This window comes from Echeneis naucrates, chromosome 8 (genome assembly GCF_900963305.1).
Source record: "Echeneis naucrates chromosome 8, fEcheNa1.1, whole genome shotgun sequence".
In the NCBI taxonomy this organism is placed as follows: Eukaryota; Metazoa; Chordata; class Actinopteri; order Carangiformes; family Echeneidae; genus Echeneis; species Echeneis naucrates.
This window is the reverse complement of record NC_042518.1, coordinates 18,575,599-18,602,073: the sequence shown is the minus strand read 5'-3', so window position 1 is coordinate 18,602,073 and position 26,475 is coordinate 18,575,599. Positions and strand designations below refer to the sequence as shown.

At 42.7% G+C, this 26,475-nt stretch overlaps 1 protein-coding gene across 10 annotated transcripts; it reads left to right on the top strand.

Moving 5' to 3' along the window:
* Nucleotides 1-567: 567 nt before the first annotated feature.
* Nucleotides 568-26,475, top strand: trpm4a (transient receptor potential cation channel, subfamily M, member 4a). 10 transcript variants are annotated; one of them, XR_003840998.1, is made up of 28 exons: nt 568-625; nt 5,916-5,977; nt 6,664-6,844; nt 13,020-13,200; nt 13,310-13,479; nt 14,017-14,194; nt 15,773-15,837; nt 15,962-16,201; nt 16,368-16,470; nt 16,617-16,735; nt 17,035-17,337; nt 17,874-17,975; nt 18,120-18,248; nt 18,342-18,471; nt 19,957-20,102; nt 20,247-20,359; nt 20,456-20,563; nt 20,651-20,697; nt 21,896-22,128; nt 22,332-22,447; nt 22,686-22,818; nt 23,226-23,400; nt 23,821-23,986; nt 24,381-24,562; nt 24,658-24,790; nt 25,171-25,243; nt 25,619-25,783; nt 26,037-26,475. XR_003840998.1 is itself a non-coding variant. In XM_029507700.1 (28 exons), exons 1-28 carry the CDS (start codon nt 569-571, stop codon nt 26,060-26,062), a joined length of 3,765 nt encoding a protein of 1,254 aa, XP_029363560.1. In that variant the 5' UTR covers nt 568; the 3' UTR covers nt 26,063-26,475. The 10 variants fall into 10 exon arrangements, 9 of the variants coding, with proteins under 9 accessions (XP_029363560.1, XP_029363558.1, XP_029363559.1 ...); XM_029507700.1 differs by having other exon boundaries at nt 25,690-25,783; XM_029507698.1 differs by having other exon boundaries at nt 25,639-25,783.

Genomic DNA, 26,475 nt, shown 5'->3' with positions numbered 1-26,475 from the left:
CAGTCTTTGAAGCTTCCAACTTCAAATTTAGCCATTGCCATGTTGTTGTTGTTTTTTTCTTTGAAACCACAAAAAAAAAAAAAAAAAACTAACTATGACTAGAGATGAGCTTACAAAACATTTCTATCTACCTTTTGTAGAATTCATTCATTCATTGATCTTCTACCTCTTATCTGTTTCTGGGTTGTGGGGGGATTCTGGAGCCAATCCCAGTTTACGTTTATCTAAGCATATTGCAACAGTTTCACCTCTCCTAGAGCTACATAAGGTCTGAGCTTGCAAAGATGTAGATTCAACTTTCTCAGATGTGTTGTCATCAGTTTAGGTTTGTGGAAATGTCATGTTAAGAGACAGAGCTGTGTGACTTAAATATTTATATTACTATTTACATTACATGAAAAAGAAGTTCCCAGATTAGATGATGTGAATTTAGTAAGAATAAGAACCTGATTTCTCCCTGCAGCCATCTTGGTAAAGGTATGCAGTGGGCAGAGCTATGTGTGGGCGGAGCTGCATGATGCAAAGCTGACCCACAGCTGTTTCTCTCACTTCAAGGATGAATCTCAGGATGAAGGAGCTGGAGAGGGACGGAGGAAAGGTTGGGGGTACAAAAGAGAAGGATCAAGTGAGTGAGTCTTTACACAGCAGGGACATTTAAACATACAAAATACACACTGCAGAACTGGTTTTAATAAAAGAAAAATGTTCAGACAAAGGGTGGACGTCATTTACTCACACTAGCATGCTCACGTTACCACAGGTACAATGAGGAGATTGGTAGTTTGTAACACCCTGTGGGTTAGGCGTGTTGTGGTGATTGTGTGCTAAAGTTTCATGTGAGAACCTAGCTGTAGGACTAGTTATGACTTGTAAAGTGCTGCAGGCACCAGTGTGGTATGAAGTCTGAGGAGTCCTGAAAGGGTTAACGTGCAGTTTAACTAGAAGGAAAGATACAGTCTGCAGAGTTTCTACCACACATTGTAACATGCCACCACACTGACACACAGATGAAAGATAGCTTAACATCATCTAGTGAGGAAGACTTGTTCAGTGTTTACATTACATGTTTGGTGACACCCTCTTTTCTTGGATCTGGTCATATGTTTAGGGACAACATGCTAGATGAATAAGCTGCTTCTGTTGTTGTGGAAACTGAGCTAAGTCAGAAGAACCATTGTGTTTTAACAAGGCTGCTGTTTTTGTGTGTTAGGAATTCAGTTTGGACAGAATAGGGCTTTAACAGTTTTTTGAAATGCCCTCCATATCCCCTGAATGTGGACTGTTGTGTGGGGATTGGTGGTCTTCAACTTCTTGTTCTCAGTTTTATCTTCAAGGAAACAAAGAGGAGACAACCACCTAAATCCTGGAATTCAGGTCAGCTGCTGTCAGCTGGTTGTTACAATTTAGGGTACAGCAAGTATTTTAAACAGAAGTGCTGATTCAAATCATGGGGCAATAAGTGTTCTGCAGACTCTGAACCAGGCTCTACAGGTCTAGAGGCAGAAAACCCTCATGGGAACCTTATTGAGAAGCTTTTCAACCACAAATGGACTTGATGGAGTGTCATCTGATTATGTTGTCAAAGGAGGGAGGTTAAGCAGTGGCCATTTACTGTTAACTTAAAAAAAAAAGATGGAATCTGTTGAAAAAGGTGTCTAATGTCCTCCCTCTAGTTGAGAGATAAATAAACTGGGTGTGGTGGCTGAACTACAAAAACATGGGGTTGTGAGGAAACACCCACCTGTGTGACTTTGTTAGCCAGCCAACACTGTGTACTAAAAATCAGACCTAATTGTTAAATGTGTTAACATTCGTGCAGGGTGAAAATCCTGCAGGAAATGGAAGGGGATGTGACCCCCCCAGTTCCTTGAAATTGCCCCACCCCAAAGAATACCACTGTAAATTCCTAGAAATTATTTAAATTAATATAGTAATTTTCATTGGCACTGACATACTTAATGTTCAGAGCTCACACAGAGCAGACAAACATGGTCAGCTAAGGACTGCCGACAGGGGTGGTGGGGGACACTAATACAATTTTCCTGGGCCCTGGGACAAATTCTTGAGAAAGTCTTGCGACACCCAGGATCACAAGGCTTTGACCATCTGGTGCAAACCAAATGGGACTGAAGACAGAGACACATGAATTGTGATGCAAACTCAAGTGCCTTCATTGAAACAAAGAACTCAAATGCTTCTGGTACAGTAAACTGGGCGAACTCATTGTAGTCTTAATATAAGGAAATTCTGAACTCATGTCAGCTCCTTCACAGAACTTCTTTGTCAAAGGCCCACTCCCGACTTTTCCCCTCTACCACGTAACTACCAAGTGTCACTCCTATTCAGGTTTCATTCTCATGTGAGAAGGGCTCCTCTAATGAAGGGTGTAGGGCATCAATAGATTGAAATGCCCCTTACAACCACCGTAACCAGGAAGTACCCGTCACCATGGCAATGGATATATGCCTTACTTTGATGATAGTGGTCATAGACATATATACCTATGTATGTCTACGGTTCTGGTGTTTCACCAGTTTCAGGAAGTATAAAAGTGGAACTGCTGGTTTGGTGATTCTGACTCATTGAATACCAGGAAATTGCGAGCTGGAAAATCAAACCAATCAATGACACAAGGTGACAAGGTGATTTTCTTTTGTTTTTCAACATCCCTCATCTTGTGATTTTGTTTATCAGTGTGACAAAGGGTGAGAAAAAAAATGACAAAGCAGAAAGTCGGAACTTATGTTGTTTCTTCATCCATTCTCCAATTGCACTTCCTGCTTTTACAGTGGCAAGTCTGCACTAATGCAGACTCACTACATAAGGGTTTAACAGCTCACTTCCTATGCCCTACATGATTTGAGACAGTCGTTTGGATGTTGCACTCTTTACAAAAAAGAACAAATTGAGGGCAAATGGATGAGCAGATCGGACTGGGCTATTCAGTTGAGCCAGACTTTATAACCAAGCACTTTGGTTATAAAGTCTGGCCACATTTTCAGTGGCCGTTAAAGCAGTACTTCATGGCAAATTTTAATCCAACACAAGTTTTGCAAGGGGAGTTGAAACTTTGAAAGATGAGTCTATCACCTTTGTGGTCTCGTTTTTATCTCAGTAATCATTTTCCTACTGAACTTGGGGTCTTGTGACTTTCCTATTTATTACAGTAAAAATGCATTAAGGTGTGGTTTGTGGCTACTAAAGAGAATAAAGACAAGTATTTACTTCTTGTTATTTTATGTTTTTATATCTAGGCTTCTAAAATAAACAGCTACATATTAGGAGCCTAAATAAGCATTCTCATGTGTTGCTCTCTCTTTAGGCAAGTTTTGAACATTGAATTGATGTGATCTGCTGCAGTGAAACCTAGATTAATGGAAAATAGTTTGTCAGTATTCTCAACCTGGATGGATCATTAAACAGACACAGACTTAGCACATCAGGTGGTGGAGTGTTTTTACAATGTACTAACTGTTTCTGGGTAAAACTGAACAAACTGCCCCCAAAAACTAATGGGTCTCGATATCATTTGCCTGTTTATATGTTCTCCCTGTGTCTGTGTGGGTTTCCTCCGGGTACTTTTCCTCCCACCATCCAAAGACATGCATGTCTAGGTTAACTGGTGATTCGATATTGAAGTGTGAATGCAAGCATGAGCGGTTGTTCGTCTCTGTTTGTCTTTGTGTGTTGGCCCTGTGATGGACTGGCAACCTGTCCAGGGTGTACCCTGCCCCTCACCTGATGTGAGCTGGGACTGGCTCCAGCAGCCAACAGAAAACCAACAGGAAAAAGAAAAAGTGGTAGAAGATGGATGGATGTATGGATGGATGGTGTGTAGTTTGGCGTCACATGACCTAGAGTGGAAAGAAGAAGAAAACCGCCAAACAAATGACTTCCAAACCTCCAATCTATGTGGCACAGAACTAATTTGTGCATTAGAATGGAAAAAAAATATATAAAATTATCATTATTATCAATGAGGGTTTGCAGCAACCTCTTATATGACCTATGCCGGCTGTGTTTTGGAGGCTCATAGATCAATTTATGTTCATCTCACTGACACATTGTCTGAAACAGGAGAAGAATGTCACACCATGCTCAGTTTTGTTTGTGTTTCATCTCATGACTTCCTGTTTTATTTTGAAAATTAACTCTACTCTTGTCCTTCCTAATGTGTCTCGGTCTGATTGTCTCCCCTGATTACAGATTGTTTCTACCTGTTCCCCTTCCCGTGTGCATGTGTATATATAGTCTGAGTCTCCCCTGTCCTCTGCCAGAGTGTCTCGCTTGTTTGTGCACCCCAGCCCTTTGCCTCAAGTCCTTGTATCCTGCCACAGACGTGTCTGTTTGAGCCCTTAGTTTATTTGTTGCCACTCCTAGTGAGTGATTTTTTTTCTTGCATTTTGCCCTGTTTGTTTCCTCTGGTCTGAGTGATTTTGAGTTTCTTGTTTTTACCATTTTTTTACTCACATTTGGAGTGATTTTGAGTTCTTCTTTTATTCAGTTTATTTTTCTGCCTCCGTTGTTTGGAATTATTTTGAGTTTTGTTAATAAAGTCAGCCTCTGCTATCAACCGATCTCTGCATCTGAGTCCTAATTTGAGTCCCGGCCTGACAGTACACTCTAGCCAGTGTGGACTCAGCAGGGGCTGAGCAGATAGCCACGGCACTGCATGCTCAAGGAGCCCGACTACTCGCCAGAAGGAGTGCCAGACTGCCATGGCCTCTCAACTGGGCCATCTCACATCACGAGTCCAGGAACTGCTCGATCACCAATGGTGCGGGTCCTGCTACTGCACATGTACCCCCGGCAGCCACCGCTGCTCACGCCCACGCAATGCCAAACCTTGGAGCCGGCCCCAAGTTAGCCTCTCCACAGCATTATGCAGGAGAACTGGAACAATGCAAATCCTTTTTTCTGGATTGTTCCCTGCACTATGAATATTCACCCCAGGCCTTCCCCACTGATCGGGTGAAAGTAGCCTCCATGATCTCTCACCTGTCTGGCAGAGCCACAGCATGGGCTACGAGGTCCAGAGACTCGCCACTCTGTAGCTCCTTCGCAGAATTCAAGGGGCCCCTGCAAAGAACCTTTGACCCGGTGTCTACTGTTCGAGAGAGGGTTTAAGAACTGAGCAGACTGAGACAAGGTAACAATAAGGTGTGCGACTACACCATCCGTATGGGCAGCTGTAAAAAAGGGAACCAAATCTGTGCTGGCCAGAAGGGGGTGACCAGCAATGTCCTGCAACTCTCCTGAAGAACCTTCTGAATTACAGGCCAAATCAGAGGAAGTGGCAGGAAGGTGTAAAGAGGACCTGCTGACCTCAGTGAGAACCAAAGGGGGCAGTTTTGATTCTTCTGAGGCAAAGAGATTGAACTGTGATCTCCCAAAGATTGCATGCACCGCTTCTGAGTGGAGACCACACTCCCCCAGAAGGGGTTTCCGATGTGAGAGGAAGTAATTGCCCACAGGCTGGCCAGGTGGGGGACTGCCCATGCCAGGATTTCCTGGGACCTGTAGTAGCCATGCAAACTTGGTCCCACCCAGGTGGTTGATGCCGAAGAATGAGCACATGAGTACATGCCTCATGGCATGGCAGGAAGTGCTTGAGAGCTTGCAGCTCTAGCACATTGATTATATTCGGTCCTGCTCCTGAGCTGCCCCTTTCTGCCACACTAGTGCCCATCTAATGGGGCAGGCATCTACAGAGAGCAGTCTATAAAAGTTTATACTGTACAGCTGTGAGTCAGATGTAAGGGCTCCTTATATATCACCTCCACCAACCTTGTATTCTGGCATTTAGGCAGTGCAAAAAGACCTACAATACTGATCCATCTGTCTCTCAAGTTCTACTGATTAAGGTTGATGCTTTTGTGTCCCTGTGGTACTAATGCACTGTTCTTTGCTCCCAGAACTGGATTCCTAGGATCATCAAGAAGAGAGTGTGCACCACCTTTGTGGAAGACTCTTTCAGGTAACCTGTCCTCCTCTGTATTTTAACAAATGTACGAACATCTCATAAAGTAAACCCATGGAGTACCTTAAGCACCAATCCCGAGGCTGGAAAATGAATGCAACACTGAAATGATTAAACATGCTGTTCCTCTTCTTCTCCGTGTTTAAAATCTCTACAGTAGAAATAAGTACCACTTCACAACCTGGTATGAAGAGGTGGTCTCCAAAGCTGAGTTCACTGTCATGGCTTTTGGCCTCTCTGAGTGACAGGTGGATCACTTTATGGTTGCCTCAACCAGGATGCATCAGAGTTTCAGCTCTGGCTATTTGCCCATATTTGTACAGTGTTAACTACAAGTTGGAGGTGATGTCAGAGACTGTCAAGATTACCATGATGCAGCAGCTCACTCTAACCTACTCCCCCACTCTAACAATCTTTAAACCCTGTGGGTCTCCATATTTTATAGTCTATGGGAGTTCCTCAAGGCTCTGTTCCCCTTCTGGTCTAATAATACATAAATAAAACATACATTTATGTTGCTTTTCTAATGACACACAGCTTTATTTGTCTATAAAGTCAGTGTCCAGCAGCAACACTACTGTGAAACTCCATCATCAATTGAAATGTCTGAGGGCATTTGAGACACAATCAGATACAGAATAAACGAATAAAAGATTGTATATATTTGTTTGTATGTTGTGCAGTAGCAATGGAGCATTGTGTCAGTGTGGGGGTGTGCGGGAGGTCCATGACTCCATGGCAACAGGGGACTATTTTGGAGCAGCTATTGTGACCCAGTGGGAAAGCAGACAGCACTCATCAGAATGTCCCACTGATGCCTTTGGAGAGCTGGAGTTTGCTGGTGCTGGACGTAGGCACAGTCATGTGAGTGGCTGAACTTACACACATATACACACACAAACACATTGAACTGAGATCAGGGTGTTTTATATCTCATGGTTTCTTTGGCCATAGAGATGGCTCATTTTTGATCAAGTAGATTCCAATGGTAATCAGGTTAGAACCACATTTTAACCAGGGCGTCGTTCAAGACTTTTTTGGCTTTATTATCCAGTTGAAGTGGTGACAAAATTTTTCTGATAATCTGGGTTTTAATTCATCCAGAGCAGGTAACCATCAGTTACTGTGGTGATTTACCTCAGTACCAAGTGAACCACAGGACTGAAATCAGAGACACATGAGGTTTTCATGACAACCTTGATGACAGTGTCAGGTTCAAGAAGCTAGATGACAGCACGATGTCCTGGGCATGTTGACTCTCCAACCGCGTACACAACTGAAAGTTATTAACAAAAACCCTTGACATTGAAAATTCAAAAAGTCAAGAAGTGTGACTGTGCTGATGGATTTAGTTCTAAATTAAAATGGCTTGCTGCATGCTAGGGCCACTGTACACAACCCTGGTCCAAAGGCAGCGACTATTCGCTCCATTAGAGAGGGCTCCCCTGAAATGGAATTTGCACTGAGAGACTGCCATGGCACCACGGACTGGGATGTGCTTCTGGACTCACACGGTGAGGCCACAGAAGGGATGACACTATGGATTATCTCAACTTCTGTGTAGACATGAGCAGAGACAGGGAGATGTTGTGAACAGCACAGTGAGAGGTGAATTGGTGTGACGGAAGCAAAGGAATACTGCAGCAGGAAGGTGTAACAGATGCTGAACGAAAACTACATGGACAGCTGGGATGATGTGAAAACCATCACAGGCTACAGCTCAAAGACCAGAGGTGTAGAGGTGACAATGGAAATGGCAAACAAACTGAACTACTTTTGCAACTTGTTCAACCACACTGTTTAAAAAAAAAAAAAAAAAAAAAAGTTATTCACAGAAATTTAATTTACTTTTTTCTACACTAAGTACAAACGCTATAAAATACAGTAAATTGCTTTTATTAAACAAATTGACCATAAAATAAAGTTTGTAATCTGTATAAGAATATTAGATTTTTTATTTTTTTGACAGAATTAATCAATATTTTTATTGTCTTGATTGTTAAATTACATTGGATTCAATGTAAAAATACACATCCTATTGCTGAATGTAAAATTAAGGCAGGTTTCTGTTAATTTATAGCAAATTTAAATTTGCTATAAATTAATGTAAAAAAAAAAAACCTTTAGTTATTCTACAGAGAATTCGTTTTTAAATACAGATTCAATTGCGACTTTAATTGCCCCCCCCCCCCAAAAAAAAAAAATGAATAAAGAAACAGATTGAGGGATGGCAAGTTCCGTAGGCAGCATCCCCAACGAGAAAGGTACAGGAGGCAGCAGCGGCCCAGGCAAGGCGGGAATGGGAGACGGCGGTGGCTCGGGCTAGGCGACAACGGGCGATGGTGGCGGCAGCGCCACTAACTCAGGAACAGGAGGCGGTAGCGCTGTAAACTCAGAAACAGGGGGTGGCGGCCGCACCGCTAATTCCAGAGGTGGTGGCAGCAGCGGGAGTGCCGCTTAGTCCGGGGGCCAACTGGAACAGGAGATGGCTGCGGTGCCAGGCCCAGCTGGAACCGGATTGGGAGATGGCTGCGGCGGCAGTGACCCAGCCGCACAGGATCACGGGAGGCTGGCAGCTAGCCGGCTTAACTGGTGGCCACATGGCCTTGAAGGCTTGCTGCAGCGGGGGAGGTTTTTGGTTCCCCAAAAAGGGTTGTGGGCTCGAGCGGGCTCTGGACAGGGGGGCTGGAGACCCACAAACCCAAGTCTCAGGGCTTGGGGAGGAGACCGTTTGTTTTTTTTTTTTGTTGTTTTTTTTTTTAAAGGGACAGATTTGGCAGGCTCAAAAACAAGTTGGTGGAAATTGTGCTGGAGATAGTTACTGAGTCTTTTGCGTATGATGTCCAAGTGTGAGAAAAAATGGCTAACCCACGGCTTTTCCTTGAAGTAATTCTGTTGGTGGTTGCAGATGAGGGGGAGAGGAAATTAAGCCATATACCGCCACTTCAAACTCAGAGACCTTCTATTTAAAAAGGCGTTGCTCCACTGGGTCCATACTGGTCAGATCCTTCTGTCACAGTTGGGTGTGGACCCAAATGCTGGAGCCACAAGAACCAGGTAGGTGTGAAGAGTGAGGCTTTAATTGCAATAAAAACCCCAAAAACTACAAAAGACCTGAGATGGAGGTAGGCAAGCAAAGATGGCCAGCAGCGACTTGGGCAAAGAGACAACATGTGGTCAAGGGACAAGGATCTGACCTGGACTAACCAGAAAACAGGACTTAAATACAGTGACTAGACATGACACAGGTGAACCACATTAGGGCAGGGAAGGCAATCACAGGAGGGCACAACCAGGAAGTAAATTAACGGGCAACAGGACTTCAAAATAAAACAAGACAAACTGAACACGCTAGACAGAACTGTGAAACTCAAACCCCGACAGTTCAACTGTTGTAGAATAAACAAAAACTGTCATTATAAAACATCTCTACATCATGTGATAATAGCTTAAAAAACATATTACTTTATATAAACATTATTTGACAGCAATTACAAGCAAGTATTCAATGTATCTACAGTCTTTTGCCCTGAATGTACAAGATTTACTGTAGATGATCTCGACAAATGATGTTGTTGATTCCTGGGGTGGGTCAGTGATTCATCCAATGACTGCCCAACATTCAGTTGTTTGAATCTATGCGCTCTTTGTGGATCTGTCTGACGCAGAGAGACTACAGAGTGGCAATTTCTCTGGATAAAGTAATGCAAGTAGTTTTCCAAGCCTGTGGAGTCGTGGATGATGATTCACCTTCAGCTTTCGCTAAAGGTAAGGTAATAACTTATAATAACTCTTATAAAGAGAAATATCAACTGAACTTGACATGAGTTGAGCTAAAGTAACACTAAAGGCAGCAGAAAGGGAAAGTAAGATCAACACTAGCAATAACTTGACATTACTAAATCATTGATGTTGCATAAGTATGAGAATTTTAAAATTTATGTTGAATCAGCAGAGCTAATGTTAGCATTTACCTTTTGTATGCATTAAATAGTCTGTGTGTTGATTGCAACTGAAACGTTATGCCAATCCAAAGAAGTTATTAAAGAATCTTGCACTAGTTATGTAAGCTTAAATTACATTTATCAGGCGATGAGTACATGTTTAAGCTCCTATACCGTCCTGAAAACATGTAAATAGAAGGCTATGGCAAGCTGGAACCTGACAAAGACTTTGTCTTAGCTAGCAAGCTAATATTAATAACTTTATCCAGTTAGCATGACATAGTGTAGTTTGTGTAAAGTGTTATGAGTGTGTGTGTATGTGGGCTTTGCTGTAATGCATGTGCATGTTGGTGTTTGCATGTTTGTGTGGGCTTGGTTGAGACTGTGAGTGTGTATGTGTGTGTGTGTAATGTACAGAAAGGCAGCTAATGTTCATTGTTCATAAACCTGGTGGTCTGCTGCTCTGGCTTTGAGGCTGCAGTACTGATGGCAGCAGCTGAAACAATCTGTGGTTGAGGTTAGGGTTAGAAATACAGTTGTAATATACTTGGAATATAGTAGAACAGCTCAAAATTTGCATGTTTTAATTTATTGTTGGGATATTAATGTGTCACAAGTATTTTAATCATTGTGCTAATTTGAACTTTGCATCCCCCAGCCTCTTCCTGAGTTGTTTTGCATTGCTGGCAAAGCCTTCACATACAGTCTGCATGGTTATTGGAAGATTCCCTACATCAACAACCTTCAAGGATTAATCCATTCTCTCCTGCGGCGGGAGGAGGTGCTACAGATCACATGTCAGCTGTCACCGTGATCAGTGATTGAGCAATATCACAAGTTAAAGGACCAACTCGTGAACTTCGCCGGCTTGGTCATTGTGTAGTGATATTGTAATAATCAACTGTGGTGGCATCGTCTGCGATCGCTTTCTCCTTCCTCTTCTTCCCCTCACACACATTCACACATGGCGACCAGTCGCCATCTTGGCCAGTGCCCACACACACTCTCAAGATCCATATATGGACTAGTGCGGTTGCTGTTGCTGTGCTATTGTGATTGTCATTGCTATTGCTACTTTATTAGTGTTGTGGCATATGATGTTACCTATGTTACAGCTATAGCATATATGTATCACTATCGCTAAAGCTATCCATATTGCCAACCCATTCTTATTATGTATGTGTTATGTGTTGTAGATTAGTAGCTGATGTGTGTCATTGAATAATGAAACTATAACAGCCATTTATCCAGAGTGATGTTATTTTGAATAATTATTGCTTTGAATAAATTGTTATATTTTGAACCATCGTTGTTTGATTATTGTGGCTATAATTTTGACAATTGACATTGACATTGCTTGAATTTACTCCTTTGTTAACCCTTTTGAGACTTGATATTGATTTTGCTAATTTGAACATTGGCCCCTGGTAACAGGGTGGTGCCCCGAAATTTACTACTTATAGTAAATATTTTTAGATATCAATCATCATCAATGATCATCAGTATTAATTGACAATCTTCAAATTACTCCTAGTAGTGTACAACAGTATCCCAACAGAAGAGCCGAGTCAGACAAGGTACAAAGTGATGGAATGAACGAACAGCTCAGCCTATTTTTGGCAGGATTCATCAATTCTTCTTGATGTGACCCAAAATGAGCTGCCAAGTGAAACCACACATGTGGGCCCAGAGTCAGGTCAAGGGTCCAGGCTCCCCAGGCCTACCACATGAGGCCCCAAACTGAAAGAGCCATTGCAGCCATGCAGTCCCCAGTGTGTGAGGCGGGTGACGGTTAGCATCACTACACTGCCCGAGCAAACGCAGGTCAGAACAGGACAGTAGGGCCCTATGTCACCCTCCATCCACCGCCCGACCATCCACATCCGCCACCGACCACCATTTCACACCCTGAAACCCACCCACCAGAATAGCCGGAGACACACCACCAACCGAAGAGACTCACCTGGGAGCTTTGGCAATGCTGACAAGGGGGGAAGGGGGAAGGACGGCAGGGTTGGGGGGCTGTGGTCCTGTGGGGTGCCCAACCTGTGCTCTCGATGCACACAGACCAAGGAGACTGCTGGAGAGGGGGATCACCCATACACCAGGAGAAGCCGCTCACCCCAGAAGGGAGAGAGGAAATGATGAGCCATCACACACCAGCCAGCGTTGGACCCACAGAGGTCACCATGGACCCATCACCACACGGCGCAAGGAGACAAAGCCCAGCCACGAGGACCCAGAAGAGCCCGGGCACACAACCAAATCATCCACAGTAGGCTGCTGGCCCTATGCACCAACTAACCGCGGAGGACTGAGCCCCCCAAGTTATGCCATAACTAACTACAAGAGTGTCCCTAAACAACATCACATCTGATAAGTGTAACCCCGAAGACATGGTGCTGGCCCCTTTTCTTCACCCTCACACCTCAGGCTTCTGTTACAACTTGGGGCTGTGTGCCATCCAGAAGTTCACTGATGACATAGCAATCGTTGGGTGCATCAGGGACGACAGAGAGGAGGAGTACAGGAGCCTGGTGGTGGACATTTCTGTCTGGTGCCGTGGAGACAAGCTGCAGCTCAACACCACAAAGATCAAGGAAATGGTCATTGACTTTGGAAAGTCCAGGTCAACGCCTCAACCAGTTCGAGGGTGTTGAGGTGGAGTCTGTTGACTTATACAAATACCTTGGACTGTGGCTAGACATCTGCAGTTTTCTGCAGATGGGGCCTGGGGACAGGTGATGGAGCAGAGTGGCATGGGAGGCCCCACGTTTTGCACTATTGGCTGTTTTATTCCTGCTTGATTATTTTAATTGTATTTTGGATTTCTGGATTTTTTTTGTGATTTTCTTCACGCCTGTTCACTTGCTGCTAGTATTCTAAGTTCATGGAGGGAAGCCTCCCAAAAGGATTAGTAAAGTTTGTATCTGTCTGGATTTGGCAACAAAGACAGCTCAGTGCATGACCTCTGTCCCAGGGCCATGGTGAATATTTTTCTCTCACTTTCTCCAGCGGTCTGCTTGTCCTAGACTGGTATCTTCTGTGGTGATGTTAAAAAGGATTACCCTGTTGTCCTTTCTCTTCTTGTTCAGTTTTTGCGGCTGTCATGTGACACGCCACCTCAGATCATCTACACCCTGATGACGGCCCACTGGGGTCTGCCATCACCCAACTTGGTGGTGTCAGTGGTCGGGGGTGAGGGTCATGGGAAGATCAATACCTGGGTGAGAGATGTCCTCAGAAACGGTCTGGTCAGGGCTGCACAGAGCACAGGTAATGGCGCAGAGTCCAGGACCAATAGAAACCATTCATAAAACAGAAATCCTACTGAATGGTAGAAAGTGCTAGTCTGATGATGGTTTTCCTCTCGTCTCTTGAACAGGAGCATGGATCTTGACAGGGGGTCTGAGGGAGGGTGTGTCCTGCTGTGTGGGTGAGGCGGTGAGAGACCATGCCGCTGCAGCTCCAGCCCTGTCCCAGAAGCAAGTGATTGCTGTGGGAGTTGCTCCCTGGGGCCTGGTGCACAATAGGCAGCAACTTGTCAACACCCAGGTACCAATCACACAGCACGGTACCTAGTGTTGACCCCTCCCAGCTGCCCTCATCTGGTCTCTGAGTGGTCTCCTGCACCAGAACACACGAAGAGTTCATGATCTTACCAATTGTTATATAACTGAAAAACATGGACCAGTAAACTCACACAAATGTTACTTGTGGTTTTATATTTTTTTCAATCAAATGGCAGAAAGAGGGGGAACAAGCAAATATACAGACAGAAGGGAAAATAGACAGAGCCAAGGCAGGGGATCCTCACAGCAGAAAGACAAAGGTTTAATATAGGAGAACAATATATACTCTACCTCAGTCACATCATTCTATAGGTGCCTGACAGGGACAAAGGAGATAAATAAATATAGATAGATAATAGATAATAAAAAAGATCAGTATATATTTATATAGTCAGTGGGGTATTGCACCTTTGGAGCCTTGTGTCCGTTTTGGTTCATTTTAGCAACAGTGAGGCAATGTCACTGCTCTTGAATCCCAGTGTTGACAGACCACTCCTCTTTACTTCTCTCTGTGCTGAAGGGCAGTTTCCCTGCTCGGTATTATGTCCAGAAAACATCACGTGACTCCTTCTGCCTGGACAACAACTGCCAGGCTTTCCTCCTGGTGGATGACGGCAGTGTTGGCCAGCGCGGGGGGGAGGCAGCTTTCCGGGCTAATCTGGAGGATTACATCTCCCATCAGCGCACAGGCATATGGGGTGAGATAGTGACAGACCCTTTTAATTATACAAATGCAACAACACCAAAAGAAGCTTTATAGGGCCTGTTATATTGTTTTTGTGAGCACAGGAGATGACAACTGTTTACATTATTATTCAAATATAACACTAAATATAATATTGTCTTCAAATCTGTCAATCTGAACTATCTCTTACTTAATTATTGGGCACTGCTCTGATTGGCTATCAGAGATGGACTAAACTATTAATATTAAAAATATTAATGTTAAATGATAACTTTAATTAATATCAAAGTTGGCCTCAGAACGAAAAGGGAAAAAAAGGCAAATCACCAATTCAGCCACATAAAATACTATTCATTTGGATCTCTGACTTTAATAAACTTAGCGACTTCAGCTAAATTACCATATAAAAGTAGAAGGATGGAGGGCTCTGTAGAGAAGAGGTTGGAAATATTCCAGGCTAGCGAACATTTATCACCAAGTAGCACACAAACACACTAGTAGTCTAATATGTGCTATATACGTGTGTGTGTGTGTGCCAGTGACCAAGTGGCAGAGAGTGAAACTACAAACAAGACGGCTTCTGGGGCCACATGATTCATGTGGTGGTTAAGGCCTGCCTTGTGGGAGAGCTGGGTTGAAAGGACCCTCCTTGGTCTGTGGTTCTTGAATGGGCTGTCCCACAACAGGCTATATGTCTGTGTGGATTGATAAACTACTCTCATACCAGAGTAGTCATATAAATTACAGGGTCGAACTACACAGAAATTGGAATCGTGCCGCACGTTTTGATGTATAAATCGGTTTCTCAAAAAGGAAAAGTGGCGAATTGAAATTTTCACAGAAGAGGGTGAAGAATATGAAAGAGGAATAATAACAATAATGGAACTCAGGTAGCTATTCCTATAGAGCTTAACTTACTCTGGGCAGGGCCCCGACTCACTAATGATAGAAATCAATCTAAATCAAATCAAATCAAATCAAATCAGATTTATTTGTATAGCGCCAAATCATACCAGTGATCCCCTTAGCTCTAAGCAGTCTAAATCTAAATATTATTGTTCAGGATGATCGAGACTTTGTATACCTCAAGACCTTTTAATTAAATATTCTTTACAATGTACCAGCAATTGGTGAACTTAAAGTCCTTTGAAAAAGCATTTTGCCATTGTTACATTTCTTCATATTCAAACCCCCAGAAAATAATTTCCTATAGAGGATACAGGATATTTTAATAGTTTACTGTTCAAATTGACTGACTGAAATCGTGCAAATGTTTCTATTTAACCTGATTATACGATAGAATTTGACCCCCTTGAGAAAACTAAACTGAACCTGGATTGACCGCGACTGCACCGTGACAGCCTACTTGACTGCAGTGACAGTTTTCAAGTTCAGGGTTAGGGTTGGGGAAAGGAAATGGATGTGCGATCAAGGTACACCTTTTTTTTTTTCTGGCATACTTTCGTTTGATAAATGAGTGTATCGTGTAGGGACAACTGTTTGATGATTAAGCTCATGAACAGACACAGTATATGTTTTGGTATATGGCAAAAGGCCCGTCTCTCTAACCTCCTGTCTTGTCCATCAACAGGAAGTGGAAGCATTGAAATCCCAGTGCTGTGCATGCTGATTTCAGGACATGCCAACATGCTGGAGGTGAGGGGCATGTCACATGTTTTGTCTCTCTACACACGCACACTACAGTGAATTGACAGTGCCGGTGTTTACTTATTCTATATCATATCTTGTCCTGTCATTAACTTTGTCCACTTGACCTCAGCGAGTAGATGCCTCTCTAAAGAAAGCAACACCCTGGCTAGTTCTGGCTGGTTCTGGTCTGGCTGCAGATCTTATCAGTGAGCTGCGGGGCAATCTGTCCTCTGTTCCCCTCAGTCCATCCTCTCTCCCAGCAGAAGGGGAGTCCACTCAGGGCTTCAGCACAGAGCTCCGGGACAGGGTCCGTGACAAAGTCCGGAAACACTTCCCATCTGAAGCTGAGTTGGAGAGACTGGTGGACAGCGTGAGTCCAGTATCTTATGTTAAATTATAAGGACTCATGTTTCAGTGAAGGTTCCTGTGATGAACAGGAGGCAGGAGGAGTTTAATCACCTCTATTCTTTTGAAGATGAATCCTGATGTGACCTAGTCTGTGTGGTCATGTACATTAATTTCCCCTTTGTGTCCAGGCTCTGAGCATCTACCAGAACAGAGAGCTCATCACTGTATTTCATGGAGAACAGGAGGGTTTAGATGAGTTTGATACAGTACTCCTCAAAGCCCTCGTCAGAGGTAAGTATGAGAAATAGTTAACTACACTGTAGAGAAGTTTCAGCGGCCAAGAGGGTAAGGTGGTGAGGGTCACAGTATTGTCACTGTCCAGTTTTTTTCATTTGGAATCTATCACTGTACAGAAGACGCTTTGTTTGTGTGTTCAGCCAGTAAGCGTGTTTGCAGTACAGCAAGTGAATGCACTGAGGAACTCAAACTAGCTGTAGCCTGGAACCGAGTGGACATTGCCAAAACTGAGCTCTTCAATGGAGACATCCAGTGGAAGGTACAACCTTTACACATGGGGTTTGACAGTGCACAGCCTGCTTCCCTTCACTACTCTATCTTACTCCGATTTTCTGCTCTGAGAAGGAGGAGAAAGAACAGCTAAATAAATGTAAATAAAGACCCTGACTGTGTCTGTAAACATATTTCTAAAGATGAATATGACAGGATCTGCTCCTGTATGACCACACATGATAATCAGTGACTGTGACAGTCTTGTGGAAAGCCCTGTTATGAAGTAAGAGACGTGATCCTACAGGCTTCAGTCACATGATACTGATCAGGTGATTACCTTTTCAGTATGAGGACCTTGAGGACTCCATGACAGATGCACTGATCAATGACAAGCCCCAGTTTGTGCGTCTCTTCTGTGAGAATGGTCTAAACATTTTGGATTACCTGACAAACCGGCGCCTGGAGAGTCTGTACAGCTCGCTGTCAGACAGCTGTCTGGCCTACACTCTGCTCCAGAAGCATCTGGCTGAGAGGCAAGCCTTGGCTGGGTCCCTGCCCAGTGTGGACAGACTACAAACAACCCCTCCGAAGAGCCCACAGAATGCCCTTGCTGGACCTGCCTCAGCAATGGAGCTGAGCCTATATGAGGTGAGGAAGAGGAGGGAGGCTGGTATCAAATGGAAGAACCTGATGATTTTTCACACTGTTGATGGTACACTGGGTTAGAGGATAGGATGATGGTATCATGTAGATGCTCTACTGGCTGTAATTAAGTTCATATAGAGCTCATTTATATTAATTAACTTTTTTTTTTCAGATTGGCCCTGCGCTACTGACAGCCTGTTACAGTAGCGCTTATTATCTTAACTACATGTTATGTTTGAGTTTGCAATATGTTTAATTCAGTAACCATAAAAACAAGCTGTTTACAGGAATACGTCATGCAACACACCCAAATACTACTCACACATGTACATCACTGTATATAGATGTTTCACATATATATCTACATAGATTAAATGGCAGCTTTGTCAACTTACCTTACAAAGGTCAGAAAACAATGGCAGTTGTCAGTCTGTATGCAGCTGTAGACTTCTGATCTGGATCACATGAATAGACCCATAGAGTTTAACTAGCACACTGTTTGTTGAGTGTTGTCACATGACCGCCTGTTACTTCTGCAGGTGTCCCGTCTGCTGTGGGACCTGCTCGGGGATGTCTGCCAGCCTTTCTACTATAGACCTCTGGACCTTGACCCCAACTCCAGCACTAGGAGGACTCTCAAGGTCAGTACACCAGGAGTTATATATCGGAGTGTGTGCAGATCAACTCTGACCCCATGGTCTTAAAAGAGGGATGCAATTAGTGCAGTTCTCATCTGCTCTGAATGCCTTGAATGGACAGGTCTGACTCTGTGTCTTTACCTGTAGCATGTCAACAGGCTGCTGCTGGGGGAGTGTCTGTACCGTGACCAGCGCTGCCTCTCGCCCTGGGCGGCCCTCTTCATCTGGGCTATCCTGCAGAATCGCAGGGAAATGGCTGTTTACTTCTGGGAGATGGTAAGACTGCTGCCATTTTTTCAGAGCTAACTGAGATCTGGTCTCATTCAATCTGGACATGATTGCATCCATTTTGCTATGTTTGCCTCTCAGGCAGGAGAGTCAGTTCTGAGTGCTCTAGGAGGCTGTAAGATGCTGAGGGAGCTCTCAAAATTGGAGAGTGAGACTGAGAACAAACTGGCCATGAAGGACCTGGCACAGATGTTTGAGAACCTGGCACATGGTTAGTCTCTGTCCTCCCTTGGGTAGACTTACACCTATCTTCTGTCAGTATTAAATAAATAAATACAACTATGAAATAAATTCCAAAATATATACATTTAATGTAAATATACAACCTAAAATCCCCAAAAATTTTTTTGTAAAATGTTATAATAATAAAAAACAGACAAATAAAAAGGAATGCAATGACTCTCATAAGTCCATATGTTTTCACATAGACAACATATCAAATGAGACCTTTTACTATTAATTATTTAGAATTTTATGGCAGCAACACTTCTCAAAAAGTTGGGATTGGAGAAACGACAGGCTGGAAAAGTATGTAAAACTAAAACGAAACAGGAGGAGGAACCTTTTGCAACTAATTACATTAACTGGCAACAGGTCGCTAATCTGTTAGAAGTAAAAATGGCCAGAGGTTTACCATTCTCTGAAAAACTGTCTACAAATTGTGGAATTTCAGAATAATGTTCTTCAATGTAAAATTGTGAAGACGTTAAACATCTCAACATCTATAGTGGGTACACTGTCAAGACATAAATCTGTAATGGAAATCACTTCACAGGCCCACGAACACTTCAAGAAATGACTGTCCATGAACAATTTGTTGGCCACCCATAAATGCAATGGATCGGTGAGGCCCACAAACTAAGCCTCTGGCAAAATGGTAACTCCTATCAGAAAAGTAAGCAGACAGTGATCGCTAAGAGTTCCTGAGGCATTGTATGGCTTTTGGTGTTTCCAGATCCTAAAATGTGGACAAGAGACTGATGTAAAAAAAAAAAAAAAAATAAACATGGACAGTTCTACTGTTCTCAGAGTTGCATTGGAGCAAATGGGAGAAATTAATTGTGGACATGCCATTTAGAGGCTCACAAAATAAATTCTGTTTGACTTACTGTTAAAGTAGACTGACTGAAACAGGACAAGAATCTCTACTACTAGAAAATGGTGAATCTAGCTAAAAACTATGTGGCTGTGAGAATGATTTATTAATACTCTTTCAGATAATTTTCTGCTCTGCTCTCCACTCTAGGGAAACTACAAACCAGTATAATGTTTTTTGGTCACTTTTTGGCACTTTATGCCACCAAAAATATTTTTATTATAAATTTAAGAGAAAAATACATGACACTCTGATCGAGATGGAGCTACACATTTTGTTATATAATTGGCCTGGCTTTTTTCAAAACTCAAGGACAAGTAGCAAATTGAAATTTTGGCGGAAGAGGAAGAAGACACATAAGAATAAGAAATGTGACCAATAATAATTGTTATTGGTCATGTTTCTTTTTAGTGACACTGGGGTCTGCCCAGAATATGAGGAACTTTAGAGCAACAGCTACATTGCTCTATAGCTACTTTACTGCTGTAGAGGTCCAGTGATTTGGTGCAGCGCCTCGAGGCACTAATAACTAGCACATGAATACTGCAAATACATATCTTTTAAATACCTTTTACCTAGAAACCTTTTTTGTGTGTTTAGATGTATTTGGTGAGTGTTATCAGAACAGTGAGAACCGTGCCTTCACTCTCCTAATAAGAAAGTCTCCAGTGTGGGGTGGCGCTACGTGTCTACAGATGGCTACTGCAGCGGACGCCCGTCTGTTCTTCAGCCATGACGGTGTTCAGGTAGAGACACTGTCATCAACAGTTTCATCCAGCTCATTAATCGATCACATGATCAGCAGAGTTGTCAGCAGACAGGGTTGGAGCATAATAATGACAGCGTGAATGAATCCTGTGGATGACTGATGAAGATGCTCTCTGGTTTAGTCTCTGCTATCTCAGATCTGGTGGGGTGACATGGAGAGGACCACTGAGGTCTGGAAACTGGTTCTCACCTTCTTCCTGCCCCCCTTCCTCTACACGAACCTCATTAGGTTCAGGTCAGTACTGTGTTGTGGATGTGAATTTTGTGAAACTGAAAATCTCACACCGACTGACTGAGAAGGATCTTATAGTGTGCACAATGCATGACACAGGGAACAGGAGGAGGAGGTGAAGTCTGTGGAAGTCTGCCTCAGCAGAGACACTGAAAGTCTGGATGGGAACGATACCACTATCTTCTCCATGAATGACATCGTACAAAGGTAAACATAACCACAAAACCAGAGATAAAGTTTGCATTGTTGTTTTCCTTCGCAGATTTAGTAATGGGTTCTGTTTCTCTGTTGCAGTGAGGAAGAGGCTGAAGAGTTAAGAAATCTGAAAGAAAAACCAAAAGGTAATTCAGTCAACCTCTGATCTTCTCGTACTTCTTTGGCAATGATCACAAGAAAGTACAGCAAGCCTGCCAAAAACCTTCCAATGACACCCATGAGGAGGGAGCTTCAAATGCTTCAGTCAGAGTTAAGAAATGAGAATATGGCTATTTCCTGGAAGGATAATGTATCAGTGCAAACATGATTCTTTATTGAACACATAAATATCAGTAGAAAAGATTAGATTGTTCTCTGTAAGCTGACGCCATGCTCCACTGCGCTCCACTGTGCAGTCTCAGCTAAAACTGATTCTGTTGCACTACTTGCACCTGCATGACTGTGAATAGTCCAGCAGAGAGCAGTAGGAGATCAGGTGCATGTAAATCCATGGCTTGATGGATTGATGATGTCAACTTTGATGGTCTAAGACTACGTTCCCACTGCAAGATTTAATGTTCAGTTTGGATTTCTTTCTAGAACCAGTTTTTTATGTCATTGCTCTGATGTGACCCTTATGCGCAGAAGAACATCAAGACGCCAAACAAAGCTCTCTGTGCATGGAAGAAATCAGGAATAACAGAAATGGAGGCCACAGATGTTAGTGATTACAGTTTAATAATAATTCACTGTCCTTCCATTAAGGTGCCCAGGGGGCATAGTGGTTAGCGCTGTTGCCTCACCCTCACCCTCACCAGAAGATTGTATAAGATTAATGATTTGGAAGAAGATGATTGACTTTCCCTCCATGACTACCTCAGTCACCACTGTCTGCCATGCTTGTTTTTGTTTTGTGATTTATGCCTCTGAATAACTATTAGGCTTGTCATTCTAGAATGATGGGTTCAGGTTATTGGTTAAGTGTTAAGCTTAAAAGTCACACTAAATTCTATTCACACTGAGGTTGCATTTCAGAAAATTTTATCTGTAACCAATTTAGAACTATTTTATGGAAGTCACAGCTATACAATTTGAAAAGATCTCATTCCACAGCATTTTGTGCTGTGCACAGTGTCATTAAACAATCAGATCTGGGTCAAATAGGGGGAAAAATTGGGTTTGGGCCATTTAGGTCCGCTCTGTGAACATAAACAATAAGTCACCACAATGCCTGTCACAGGATGTCACTTCACAATGTAAGATGAATATTTCCATTTTCTTGATTAAATCACTAAGCAAATTCAATATCATGGTTAAATTGCTTATGTTCCCTCTTTTGTTCAGGGTCTTTTTCGTCCAACTCAAAGAGACCATTTATTGTCTCCCGGTGGAGACAATTTTGGTTCGCCCCTGTCACCTCCTTCCTTGGCAATGTGCTGATGTATTTCCTCTTCCTCTGCCTGTTTGCCTATGTACTTCTCGTGAACTTCAAGCCCCCACCACCTGATGGTCCCACAACTCTGGAGTTTGTGCTTTATTTTTGGGTTTTCACCTTAGTCTGTGAAGAGATTCGACAAGTTAGTTGTTAAGACGCATGCACGCACACGCACACACACACACACACACACACACACACACACGTTGGACTCATGAAGTGCCATCCCACCTGTCTGTTTCACTGGTCACCACATCAAGCCATGCAATTCAATCACTGACACACTGCACAAATCCACACAGCATCCACAGACAGTACCCCGACTCCTCTCTCTATTCCTCACAGACCTTCTTCATAGGCAGTGCCTTCATCCTCCAGAGGATGAGGAACTACATCCATGATGTCTGGAACAAATGTGATCTGACTGCCATTACCCTCTTCACTCTGGGTCTGTGCTGCAGGTAAGTGAGTCATTCTATGTGAGCAGGAGGCCAGGAGCCATTGCTGCCAGTCCTCATGTATTTGTGAAAATGTGGTCAAGAGACAGTCAGTATTTTCTACTTTTTAAATTGGTTTCACATAAATGTTTATGTTTCTGCTCTTAATGTGAGGATCTAATTTGGCTATTTAAGTCCATATTGTATGTGAACACTGTGTAGCTTAATGTGCAACATCATTCCTTGACTGTCTGTGTCCCAGAATGTTTCCTTGGTCGTATGAGTTTGGCCGTGCTGTCATGGCAATAGACTTTATGGTCTTCACTCTACGTCTGATCCACATCTTTGCCATACACAAACAGCTTGGACCCAAGATCATCATTGTTGGCAAAATGGTGAGTAGATATAAAACACACACAACAATCTAGGTTTAAATAGGCACATTAGTCTTACAAATAGCTATTTAACAGAGTAAGATGTACATCTACTGACCGCCTCCTATTGGAACATGTTGTGTTGATACCTTCATGGTGGCCATCATATGCCATGTGAGGAAGAGAAACCATTGCTTCAACTCCTCCTTTCCCTCAGGTCTTAGATTCCTGAATGTTTAATAGCAGATGACTATTGGATTAGAAACCAATACCAATGTAATGGCATGATGAAGTATGTACGTCACGTGTGGTGGTGTGACCTTGTGTCTTGTGTGTGTGTGTTATTGTGATACACTCTTGGGACAGTAAACAGAATTTCCCATTGAATTTCCCATACCAGATCCCATGGTCACTGTTTCTTTCCTCAGATGAAAGACGTCTTCTTCTTCCTCTTCTTCCTGGCTGTATGGCTCATGGCCTATGGAGTGGCCAATCAGGCTCTACTCTACTCATATGATCCACGTCCTAACTGGATCTTCCGCCGAGTTTTCTATAGACCCTACCTGCACATTTTTGGACAAATACCCATTCATGAGATGGATGGTAAGCAGGATATGAGATGCAGAACCTCTTTATTGTGGTTTAGTCTGTGTATGATTTTGATCATATTTCTTTTATAGAAATTAAAACATTCTCAAATAAGATTTTTCTGAAAATTTGCTTCAGATATGTTGTAATGAAATGTTTATTCACTTTGATCACTCATCCAGCCGTGGTTTATACTCCTTATGTTTGACTCTCCCTGTATGGAGTACAGAAAACACTTATTACAGACTTAAGACTTATTACATTAGAAAGGTTTTAGACTAAATCTTAAAAAAAAAAACTGCAACATGATAGAAAGTGAAGCAGCTCCAGAGCAGTATTTTATAAACCTACATAAGCCTCTATCACTGATCCCCATGCTCATAATCATTGTGACAGCTCATGTTTTTTCCCTTTCCTTGGTGGTTGCACATGAAGCTGACAAATTGAGTGATGTCAACTGCACAGACGATGCCTCACGAATCGAGGCTGGAGAGGAGCCGTGTGTCAGCACCTATGCCAACTGGCTGGTAGTCATCCTCCTCGTCATCTACCTGCTGTTCACGAACATAGTGCTGGTCAATCTCCTTATTGCTATGTTTAGGTACACTAATATCTATGATTGATTTCTGCTAAGATTGAACAGATTAGAGAGGTTAGACAGATTAAATATATTAGACTAAACACATAAACAAATTAAAAAATTGGGGAATAATATGCATAGATTACAGAAATTAAAAAGGATAGGTAAATAAACATATTACATGCATTCAAAAAATTAAGTTAATTGGGCAAATTTCAAAAATGAAACTGAAAACAGATCAAACATTAGTAGTGGATTAGGCAGGTTAGACTGAGAAAATAGATTAGATAGTTTAAACAATTTAAACAGATTACACAGATTTAAAAGATGAGACAGATTTCTGATGGTTATAATATGCAAACCTGGTGTAAGAAAAGACCACCTTTATAATGAGGTTTCAATTTACTATGAACAGCTACACCTTCTCCAAGGTTCAAGAGCGCAGTGACACCTACTGGAAATTTCAGCGTTACAACCTGATAGTGGAGTACCACTCGAGGCCCTGCCTGGCTCCGCCCTTCATCATCATCTCACACCTCAACCTTTTCATCAAAAGACACATCCGTCGAATATCCTCAGTCAAGAGGAAACACTTTGGTGAGACTGTGAACCTGTCAGTGCTTCTGGTCTGGGCACTAACCCATCACCACAGATACCCTGCTGTCCCGTATGCTAATCTCGCCTGTCCATAGTTCTGGAGTTGCGGAGCAGGGAGGCCAGCCGCCTCAACACGTGGGAGGCCATCCAGAAAGAAAACCTCCTCTCAGCTCAGAATAAGCGGCAGAGGGAAACAGACACATCACGACTCAAACGTACATCTATCAAGTGAGTCACTTCTGTTGGAGTAAATACACTTCATATCACATTCAGATATCTGTGTGACTTATAACTGATCATTTATACACAAGTAAATCATGAAGTCAGCATTAAATTATTACCTGTAGTGATATACTATCGTCATCATATAAACCACAATCCAATGCCAATAAAAGTATGTCCCACGCATATGATAAGCAGTTTTTTATGTAAAATGTTTGTCTCTGTTCTTATTAAAATGTCACTGACCAAAAAGGAAATTACAACTTTTCATTGAGGTCACAGATTTATCAAGTCTTTCTTATATTATTTCTGTGACTTCCCAAAATGACTGACTCATGCAACTGGTTTATATATGTGTGGATATGTCTGGTTGTGTGTCTCTGTAGGGTTGACTCTGTGCTGAAGCAGTTGTCAGAGATGCGTGACCATGACCGAAGGCTGCGAGTGTTGGAAACAGAGGTCAGCAATGATCCTGTTCTGTAACCGTCATTAACTTGTCTCTGACAGTTCTGTTCCAATATTCAGACTTACTGTTCAGATCCAAGATCTGGAGTATTCTCACATTTTTTTGTGCTTTATCAAGAGGTGTCTGAGAGAGTACATATATTCCAGCAGGTGTCAGTGCTCCTTTGCTGAATTCCATCAGCTGGTCCGTGCCACTGCAGCTTCTCTTTTGCCATTGTAATATCAATATTACTGAATGTAGTGGGATCTTTTTTACTGGTGACACTTCACTGGCATAGCATAGGCAAAGCATTGCGATTGTGTGCCTATGTCCTTGGTATGTGTGTGTAAGTGTACTCTGTTTGTGTGTCTGTGTGTTTGCGTGCTCAGTGTGTCTGGTTTCTCTGCAGCTGTTGCTTATGCCTGCTCAGCACTCATCCATCTCTGTCCGTGTCACCCAGCTTGAGTACTGCTGCAGCGCCCTCAGTTGGATGACCGACGCTCTATATCAGAGTCCTCTGATGAATGCTGAGCAGCCCCCACCACTGCTCAGAGGTACACAGCCTCCTAACCTGCAAGGCCCAGTCACCCCACAGCCTCCTATAACCTGAGAGGAACTGTCACCACACTTCCAACCACAGCCTGAGAGGAACAGAGATCTACCAAGAACTTTAGATGAACAATCACCTAAATTTTACCCATACAATTATTATTAATCACAGTGGAGTTGTTTGCGATTATGCACAGTGTTGTTTATTCTTGCTGCAGAGAACGAAACTCTATAATTATTGTTTCTCTTCTGTTATAGATATGACCCCGCTGTCTCCAAGCTGAACTGAACTCCAGTATCACGCACACACACAAACACACGCAATGACACACACACACACACACACACACACACACACACACACACACACACACACACAGTTTACTGAGGGCCATTTGCTCTTCAGTTTTATTTTGCATTGTATTTCATTCAGAACTAGTATGTGATGTTAAATATATGATGGTATTGGAGCTGACTGCTTTATGTTAAAGGCCATCTGTGTATTCCAGTTCATCTGTGAGCTGATACATGTATAGAATTTCATATCATGTACAGCTCAGATTTTTGCTATACTGTTTTCATGTGATATTTTGTTTCTTTGTAAACCATTACGAGAAACCATGACAGATATGCTGTTTCTCAGAATTCATTCAAACTGCCACACAGGCTGAATAAACTTTGTTTCATTGTGAAACTA

Coding starts and splice junctions, on each gene's coding strand:
- trpm4a (XM_029507695.1), top strand. CDS start 569: ATGAAGGAGCTGGAGAGGGACGGAGGAAAGGTTGGGGGTACAAAAGAG. Junction 6,845..13,019: donor CTGGACGTAGGCACAGTCAT/GTGAGTGGCTGA, acceptor CTTCTTGTTCAG/TTTTTGCGGCTGTCATGTGA. Junction 18,249..18,341: donor CTGTTTACTTCTGGGAGATG/GTAAGACTGCTG, acceptor TTTGCCTCTCAG/GCAGGAGAGTCAGTTCTGAG.